This window comes from Arachis ipaensis, chromosome B2 (assembly GCF_059453495.1).
Source record: "Arachis ipaensis isolate K30076 ecotype BB chromosome B2, ASM5945349v1, whole genome shotgun sequence".
NCBI lineage: Eukaryota > Viridiplantae > Streptophyta > Magnoliopsida > Fabales > Fabaceae > Arachis > Arachis ipaensis.
The window spans coordinates 122788824-122799019 of record NC_142437.1 but is presented as its reverse complement, the minus strand read 5'-3'; the positions used below and the strand labels follow the sequence as shown (position 1 = coordinate 122799019).

Sequence of the window (10196 nt, the reverse complement as noted above, 5' to 3'; positions counted from 1 at the left end):
TAAACTTAAAATAAGTATTCATGTGACTTGATCACTTGAACTAAAATTTATATTTATAATTTTAATTAACTCTCTATTTTAAAATATTCATTTGAATTAATAAAATAACTAAACTTTATTGAAATTATAAAATAATTTATAAAATTATTTTAAATATTAATGATTATTCTATTTAATTATTTTGTTTGTTTATTCTCTTTCATTTATTAGGGGTGTTCGCGGTCTCGCGGATCAATAGTATATGGCTAAAATTTCAATTCGACGCGCAAAATGAAAAAATATATAAAAAAGTTTATTTCTATAAAAAAATCAATAAAATCTCTTTTTTATTTTAATGAAACTCTTTTTTTTATTTTTTTAAATATGTTTACTTCTAAAATATTATTAAATTAATTTTTTTAAATAACAAAATTAAAATAATATAATATTTATTATAATAATTATTAATTAAAATAAAATATAAATATAACATATATTATTTATTTATTTATTTATTTATTTAATATTTGGTGCGAATCAAATACTTATAAATACCACATCCTTGTCTTTCACTTATTATTTTTTTGGTATTCTGTCTTTCACTTATTAAAGAATACTAATAATCGCCCATGCGTACAAGCCCATGCATAGAGCATATCAGAGCTGTTTGGTAAAGTGTAATTTTTTATTATTTAATATCTTTTCTCTTATATTTTCTCTTGATTTCATTTAAAGACAATAAAATAAGAGATTATATTTTACCAAATAATTTAAAGAAAAATTGGAAAAATCCATTCCTTCAATTTTCGACATATCTAATAACGTAATATAACAATTATTTGGGAAAAACAAAATTTTTAAAATGAATAATTAATTAAAAAAGAAAAAATATGAAATAACGATGAGACCAATAATAATTTTCTCAATTATTTGGTGCTTTAGACAAAAAAAAAATGAAAACTATATATGGCCATTTTTTGTGCATAATTAAAATTTCTGAATTATTTAATGAACCTTTAAAATTGGCACACCTTGATCCACATATATTCCCATTGGGTTCCATTGTACCAAAAGTAATTAATATAAGGACACCAGTTTCTGATAATTCAATTTCAAACCAATTTCTCCATCAGATTAAATACAAACTCCTCCATGTTCCCATCATTTAATATACACAAGATAAGACTAAGAGTTCTCAGCTTTTGACACAAATATCCTTTTAGACCCTTTTTTTTTTAAAAGAAAAAATTGAAAACCAGAACATAACAAAGGCATAATCTCCTCAGCATGTCATTTCTGGGCAAACAATTAGCCTGAAAAAAGAAAATTAGTTATGTTAGAATCTATATGGATGAATATGGGATTAAAAATCATGTAAATTATTTCTCTGTATTATCCTCCATCTCTAGGTAAATATTGAGGTGAATGGAAGAGTTTTAATATGTTATCATTAGAACCATTTTACAGCTATATTTTGGTTTTAAATTTGATGAAAGATTTGCTGATTCTGTTCTGGCTAATAGGTTCCACCAACAAACAACAAAGATCAAAGCTCACCTTCAAATATGAGATGCTGAGGAGTATGCATTCACAGAAACAAAAACAATGCTTAGTTTGAATCTGAGCCAGTAGAAAAAGTGGCCTGAGAATTATTGCCGCGCGAAGAGTTCCTTCCGAGAGCTTCCACATTGTGCTGGTTGCTAGTCTCAGGGATGGAGGAATCCGCCAAATGATTCGACAAAGATGCATCCCCAACTCTATTATTTTCTCTAGATTCGAGGCGCTCCATCAATCGGGATACACTCGCAATTCCAGCATTCAACTCTCTCTTGACTTCTGAACCGAGTTCTGACACGGAAGAATTTCGAGAGAACAGCCTCTCTTTCCATCCCCTTGTGCCCTTCGAAAGCGATTCTTTGTATCTAGTCATAAAACAATTCAATACCGTATAAGTCAATTTGAGAAAATACATACTTCTAAGGAGTAAGGACACATGCCATTGCTTTCTAAGAAATTGTACCTCAGGGACATTGCATTAAATTTGGACCTCAAAGAATCAGAAAATGACTGGAGATCGGATGGCCCTGCTCTGTCTCCGTCCAAAGTCGAAGAATGAGTGGTAGAACTTCGGCATGCAAGGGAAGAAAGAATACATAACTCCACTTATCCAAACTACTAATAATGATCCCTAAGATAATAATCATTAAGACCTAACTAAGTACCTTTCATTAGGGTGAATCCCTTCACGGTTTGTAGCCGAGACAGTAGACCTGTGAGCTAAAGAAGGGCTCCGAGTTTGAATATGTGCGATCAGCTGAGACGTTGATGGTTCGTCTCCATCAGATGTAAGTGGCGTAGATGGACTTCCTACAGGGATTTCAGCCAGTTCATTTCCATCTCCGGCAACAGATTCAGGACTAGATGGATGTGCACTCGACTGTGCCGAGAATAGTAAGAAATGTGGATGGCCATGAGCAGATGACCGAGTACTAGGACCTTCCCTGTGACCAAGGTGCCGTGCTCTCCTCATTGCTGCCGCAGCAGCTATATGTTGAATTATTCGCTCTTCAAACTGCATAATGTGAAAACATATTATGATGTGCTTAACCAAGCGAATCAAACCAAAACTTCGAAACTGATGACAGATAACCGACCTGCTGCAATTCTGGATCATCAAGGGTTGGATGATGAAAGATATCAACATTTCTTGATGGGGTAACCCTTATGCTCCTCTCCTGCTCTACTGCTTCAAGCAATTCTTGACTGTCATAAATGCATACGAGTTTAATAATATAATTCCAAAAAAGAATTATAAAATAGATATCATATTTGAAAAGAAAAATCATAAACAAACAACCTGGTAGCATCCTTCAAGCTAACAGATTGCCAACACATGGGACATTGGGAGCTTCTTTGACACCTGTGAACAATCACTCGTAAAATTGCTAAAGTTATATAGTTCCATTTACATCGGTACGGCTAGTAACCCCCTTTTATCATGTCGAAATTTTGGTCCCTTCCACTTTGCCCAACCCGAAGATCAAAAGAAAACAAAACATGAAAGTCGGAAATGGCATATAAGTACATCATTGCTTTCTTACTTCTGGTTCTATTTTGTCAATGAGAATTTGTTATTGGTGAAACACTATAAGGCGTTTTAATAAATAGAAACCAAACTAGATGACATAATGCATATCCCTATGAGTACTGTAAAGGAACGTAAAGCACCAGTAACTAAAACGTAATAAGTTCCGAAAGATACACAACTTGCAAAACATGTATTGTACCATTCAAGAATGCAGTGTAGGTGGAACTCGTGCTTGCAATTAGTCACCTGGAAAAAAAGAGGTGGAGAAATTGAAGAAATGTCTTTCGATTGAACTCAAATAGTTGCTTATTATAGTACTAATTCCGGAATCAAAAGACACATGAATCAAAAGCAGAAAACATTACCGACGCAGGATCACTGTCACAAAAATCCTCAAGGCATATACTGCAAGCATCATGACAGGCTTCTTGAATCCCCCCTTCAACAAAGGCTTCTGCTGATGTTGTATGGCTTTCAATCTTTCCTTCCATCTCTGGAACCTTTTAAATACCAGCCAACAACTTCAGAAAATATTTCCCAAGTTCTTAGAGTGCATATTATTTTTATCAAACAGAATATGGACCACATATGGTTTCGATAAGTACATTAAAAATACAGATTCTACCCGGAATTACCTCGTGTACTAGATGACAGCAGAGAATGGAACAACGCAATAACATTAAACATCATTAGCTCGATTAAACAACACTAACTCAATTAATCATCATCATCATAACCATAATGAAACAATGAAGCCAAAATAAGCTTTATACACTATTCAAGTAAGGCTTCCATGGCTTCAGCAAATAAACTCAAAACAATGATCTTTGTTTCAGACTTTCAACTCTAACAATTTACCTAAGCCTAGCCATTGGAATTCAAATTTGATCATTTTTCTCCTAAAGAAATATAATCAGATTTATGCCTGAAACATCTTTTATTCCTTCTAAACATGTACCAAATATATGCCAATACGTGAAAAGTTAAATGGAAGAAAAAACAACAGCTCAGAGTAAAGGGATCATGTAAGGATGCAATTGGAATGAACTCCTGTATAATAAAGGTTTAATCTTTGAAACATAAATTGAAATGGGTATTTGACAAAAAAGGAAAAAAAGCACAAATTTGCAATCAAAATTCAACAAACAAACGAATAGTTACAGGATTTACCTCCATTGAGAATTGGTAAAGCTCCACAAAAGAGAAAAAAGGGGTCTCAAGAAATTTGTAGTGATTATTTGTGAACCCACCAAACAAAGCCTTGAATTCAAAACCTCCAAGGTAGCAGCTATAGATGCAGTGCAGAAAACAACAACAATTCAATAATAGAAATTATGATTATCATAAAGAAAAGAAAAAAACAAAAAGAACAAAGAGAAGAGTGTTGCAGTTTACCTTGCTGGATTTTATGATTATTATTGATTATTGATTTGATTTGATTGATGGGTTTCTTTACCAAATTTGTGTTTGTGTGAAATGAAGAATTTTGATTTTTGACAAGAAACCCCCACTAACCCCACAAGCATCACAGAAAGGACACAAAGAAGAATAAAGTATACTCAACTTTATAGCTTTCTACGCCTTATTATTATTATTATTATTATCAATTAATGATAATAAAATCTTAATTAAATTAAAGAATCAATGATGATAATACAGAAAAAAAAATGATAAGATGTTTAATTAAGAATTTTAGATCATGATGATGATGATGAATATCCAATCACCACCTAACTAGTAATTTATTGTTTATTTCTAACACTTTAAATTTGTTATTAGGGATCAATATAAATAATTATTTAGAAAAAGTTAGATTGTATTATCATTTTTTTAATTGAGAATAAACAATAAATATACAGGTATATGAAAAAAAAAAAGACAATTACTAAAATTAATCTAAGGCTTGTTTGGGTGAAAAAGGATCTTTTTTAAATTATGTTTTTTTAAAAGATCTTATAAAAAATTAAAAATAATTTTTATATTTAAATATCTTATGTAATAAAAATATTTTATTTATTAATTATGTTTGGATATAATCATATAAAAGTACTTATTTATTTATTTATTATATAAAAAATATTTTTTTTAAAGAAAAAAAATCTTTTAAAAAAATTATGTAAATTGTAGTTTTTTAAAAAAGATGTTTTTTTATTTTTCTAATACTTTTATTTTTACTATTAGAAATTTATTAAATACGCTAAAAAAATCTTTTTTATTAAAAAAATAATTTTTTGTCAACTTAATAGTACCCAAACAAACATTTAATAGATTATTATAATATATTAGACACTTAATTAAGAAAAAAGAGTTGCTCTATGAACATTAAAAGGTATGTTTTTGAAATATATGTTGAAAATTGTAGTATATCAATAGGATAAAGTGAACTCTAGTCTCTTATAATAAGAATATTTTATATTGACACTTAATTAAATACTATTAGGTAGATAAAATAGAAGATTAAAGTGGTTTAGCTTATTAGTTCCAACGAAAATTTCTGAAGGCAAATAGAAGTCAGTCACTTTTTGTTTTATGGTATCTCTTAATTTGATAGAATAAGGATTAAATCGTCACGGGTCTAAATTATGTTTAACGATTTATTATTTATTAATAAGTTATTGCATACACAAAATGAAATTCGAATTTTCGACACTTGTTTAAGCGAGTGAGCAAGCACCAATCAACCCAAATTGGTTAGTTTCACATTTTTTTTTTTGGTTTTTCACAGTATCCCGCAACTCGATAGGTCAAAGACTAATCCGTCGCAGATCTAAGCTCCATTTAAGGGTCTGCTGCTGGCCAATAGGTTGCTGTATGCACAAGGCATGATTCAAACCCCCGACACTTACTTAAGCGGATGAGTGAGTTGACCGCTCGACCAACCCAAGTTGGTTAATTTCACATATTTTTTTAATCTTGCTTTGCTACTTTTATTTTGGGCTTGATATGGATTTGAACAATGAAAATTGAATTTGATGTTGCCTAATAGATCAAAAGGAAAGCCCAACATTTATCACCTCACAAAATTGTGTTGGGTTGGGCTAACTGAAGAAGCCCTACTCTCTCACGTAAGTCATAATGATGACTGAAAAGTGAAAACTCAAAAAAGAAGACTTTAGCTCAGACCTAAAATAAACTGGCTTCATGTAAGGATAATTTTGGCTATGAGTTTTGTTAATAAGTGTCATAAAAACACTTGTTAATAATAAATATATAAAATAGAAGTAGTTCCAAAATTATATCTTTTCAATCAAATTTTTACTTTTGTATTTTCAATAAGAACCTTAGCAAAATCCATTGGATATTCACACAATTTTAAAATTAATTTATTATTTTTTATCTAGCATATGTTTTCTTTTTTAGAGACAAAATAGAAGTAATAATTATTTTATTTTTAAATTTTAAAATTATAATTTCATCTTCTCTGAGATTTATTATTAAGAGAAATATGATAAGGCAGGAAAAAAATGAATTATAAATTATGAAGAGAGAAAAGAACCAATAAAAATATTTATTATTAATAAAATAATAGATTCAAACTTTTAACATTTATTTAAACGAATAAATAAATTTACTACTAAATCAACTAAGATATTTAGAAAATTTGCCTCCTTGTTAATAAGAAATGACAACTTTGCAATAATGATGAAGACTACTATCACCATCATAATTGAATGTATGCCAAATGTCTAATAGTAATAGAGTTAGACAAAGTGAATTAAGTTATGACTCTTACAAACTGCCACAAAAACTGTTGATGATCCCTCAAAATGTATGGACAGTTGGACACAATACACACTATTTTTATTATTTTCCTTTTAATTTTATTCATTAATTAGGGTTGGATTTTGTGCTTGAAAACTCACTGAAACAGGGGCCAGTAGTTATCACTATGAATGTCTATACTCTTTGGTTAGTAGAATTGACAATTGCTACTTTTTGGACCACAATTCCATTTATGAAGATGAATCCATCAAATATCTATCTACCCCTTGAATATGACCCTTTCACATGTTAAGAATTTACATCCATATGTTGTTTGATTTTTTGCCATTTACATTTGGAGAAAAGGACAAATAGATTTTTGACCTTTTGTCCTGCGGACATTTTCATCTTTGATTATTGAAAAATACTTTTAAGTCATTGACTTTCACAAAATTTGGACGAATCAGTCCCTGACGGAGGCATTTGGACGGAGGGACTGATCCTTCCAAGTTTTGTGAAGGTCAGAGACTTAAAAGTATTTTTCAATGGTCAGGAACAAAAATATCTGCGGAACAAAAAGTCAGGGACCTATTTGTTCTTTTCTCTTTACATTTGTATATATTATGCCTTCATTAATTCCTAGTAAGTGTTATTTTCATGATAACTTTATAGTATATATAGTAATAAAGATTTTGTGAAGTGTGAGCAATAATCTGCTTAAACCAAATTTTAAATATGAAATAAGTATCTAAGGATTATAAATTTTTTATATATATAATGAACTTTTTTAATTTGTAACCTATCTATTATGAAATCACACATTCTAAAAATTTAAATTATGGTTATATTTTTAACATTCAAACTCTTAATATTTTGGGCATAGAATTCTGATACCAAATTATAAAATTATTCATTCCAAAAGTTTAAATTAATAAAAAAAGACAACATTAATAATTATATCTCTAACACTATCATAACTATATTTGAGTTTAATTATCTACACATATATTAGAAAATTAGTCATTCATATAAGAATATAGCATGCCTTTACATTCACATTTATAATTAAACTTGGAAGAAATTTTATAAATAATACAATTAATAAGTTAAATTTAAAGTTATAATTAAAATAAAAATAAAAGTACAAAATATAATAGTAGTTAATCTTTTCATATTTATGAAAAACAAATTTATTCTAATATTAAAAGTTAATTTTTTAAAATTTCATTATCTTAATAATAATTAATTACTTCAATTAAAAAATATATAAAACAAATATACAAATACTTAACAACTGATTTTTAACATACTATCAAGGTAGGGTAACATTATCTCTATTTTTTTTTTCCACCAAAAATAAATACGAAATCCTTAATTTACTAATTAAGTAACTAATTAATTAATTAATTATTAATTAATCCTAGAAACGTCTTATTAGAACTACAAACCCTTTTACCTAATGCAAGTTTTATCACAAATAGTAGAGTTGTCAAAAGATAAATTGATGGATTATTTACCCACGGAGGGGGGACCAATAATAATAATAAAAAGGTACACCAGCTAAAGACAAATTAGCATGATACTAGGGAAAAAAAAAATATTACACATATTATTCCCCCCTTTCTTATAAATAAAATAGACATTTTTGAATTAGTTGATTATTTTTCGAAATATTTAGAGAGAAAAGAGGGGGAAGAGAAGATATATTATGATGAGGTATGCATGGAAGTATAAGCAGACATGTTGACTAATGAGTTATAACTCAGATGACATAGTCTTTCCATACTCAATTAAGAGGTTGCGGGTTCGAGTCTCCTATCTTTAATTAAAAAAAAAAAAAAAGCAGACATGTTGGTAAGACAAGTTGAAATGTCACATTCGTTACCCTCACAACATGCCACCAAATTAAATAAAATTTGATGCAATTGAAATATCTGAGTTCTAACTACTGAAGCACCTGACCCTTTCATGTGCCTAGCTATTACTACTAAGCAAAGGGTAACTTTGGTTTCCATTTCCAAAGTGACACACTACTCTTTTAATAAAAAAAAATAAAAAAAAAATAAAAAGAGAAGAAGAAGAAGAAGAAGAAAATAACACATAATCATAAGGACAAATAAATTTTTTATTAAATTAAAATACAAGTCATTAGTTTTTGTAAACAGAAAATACATAGATTTTTCTAGTGATACTTTAAACCCAGTACGAAAGAATTTGCATGTCTGCTGTTTACAAAGGTCAAAAATCTATTTATAATTAAATTTGGTGAAGAATTTATGTTTTTAAGATAAAAGATTTTTTTTTAAATATCTTCAAATTTTGTAAGTCGTAAATTAATTTACCATAAATTTTAATTTTATTTAAGAATTTATTATTGATTAATAAATTAATATATATAAAAAATGACATTTAAATTTTTAATATTTATTTAAATAACTAAATAAATTGACTGCTCGATGAATCTAAATTGGTTTGACTCATTGCTATTCATGTAGGTAACATTATTCAATATTTGTGAAGAAAAAAAAAAAAAACTAAAAGTAAGAATGTCATTGTTAGAATGAAACCTAAGATACGATGATGGTTGTGATGGATGTCTAAACAAAATTGTGTGTCTAAAACCAGAAACGAAGGGACAAGGTGTGTTCACAAGTTAGAATATCTCTTTTAAGGTCTTTTTCATCATGTGTGTGTCTTATGTACACCACATTATTATTAAGACCAATATCTTTTAAACCAAAGTAGATATAGATATCATATGATAATAATGTTGGGAGTTTGATATCACATGTGTTACTCTCTATTGAGGAGGGGCATTCTAAAATAAAAAATATTTGGTAACAAATAAAATTAGCAAAAATTAATTAGAATTTATTTTATTTAATATTTATTAATTTTAATAATAATTAATAAATATTAAATAAAGTAAATTTTAATTATTTTTATATTTATACATATTTATTTACATATATAAGGGGGATAATTGTTTATATTATTTATACATATTTATTTACATATATTTTTAATTAAATAATTAGTTATTAGAATAATTAAATTTTTTTATAATAAAATTAAATTTATAATAAATAAATATTTATTTATTGTAGTATAATAAAATTTTTTATGAGATACCAAATATATATTTCAATACACAGTAGTGACTAATTAATAAATAAGTTTTTGTGTGTAAATAATATGAATTTTCTTGTATTTATTTTGCTATCCTTTAAAGCACATACACTTCCATTTTTTTGAATACTCTAAAACAACTCTAAAATTGCCTTCTCTTTTGTCAACTAGATAATATCTTACTATTTTGCTTTAAAAAATTGTGGTTGCTTATTTTTATCATAAGAATAACTCAAATTAAACTTGATATTAATTGTCAACTAGATTGGAGTTCCATTTAAGGGTCTGTTGCTGACCA

General features: G+C 27.9%; 1 protein-coding gene across 1 annotated transcript; it reads right to left on the bottom strand.

The window, feature by feature from the left end:
• Nucleotides 1-1074: 1074 nt before the first annotated feature.
• On the bottom strand, nt 1075-4628 carry LOC107626304 (E3 ubiquitin-protein ligase RHF2A). The gene is made up of 10 exons (XM_016329156.3): nt 4463-4628; nt 4238-4355; nt 3433-3567; nt 3267-3313; nt 2837-2899; nt 2634-2742; nt 2202-2551; nt 2000-2104; nt 1537-1901; nt 1075-1292 (listed from the first exon to the last, which is right to left on the bottom strand). Exons 2-9 carry the CDS (start codon nt 4241-4243, stop codon nt 1589-1591), a joined length of 1128 nt encoding a protein of 375 aa, XP_016184642.1. The 5' UTR covers nt 4244-4355; nt 4463-4628; the 3' UTR covers nt 1075-1292; nt 1537-1588.
• Between the last annotated feature and the right edge of the window lie 5568 nt (nt 4629-10196).

Excerpts from the sequence above, each read along its gene's own strand:
- LOC107626304 (XM_016329156.3), bottom strand. Across the intron at positions 3,314-3,432 it reads GTGACAGTGATCCTGCGTCG|GTGACTAATTGCAAGCACGA; the intron begins GTAATGTTTTCT and ends CTTTTTTTCCAG. Across the intron at positions 2,900-3,266 it reads CTACACTGCATTCTTGAATG|GTGTCAAAGAAGCTCCCAAT; the intron begins GTACAATACATG and ends GATTGTTCACAG.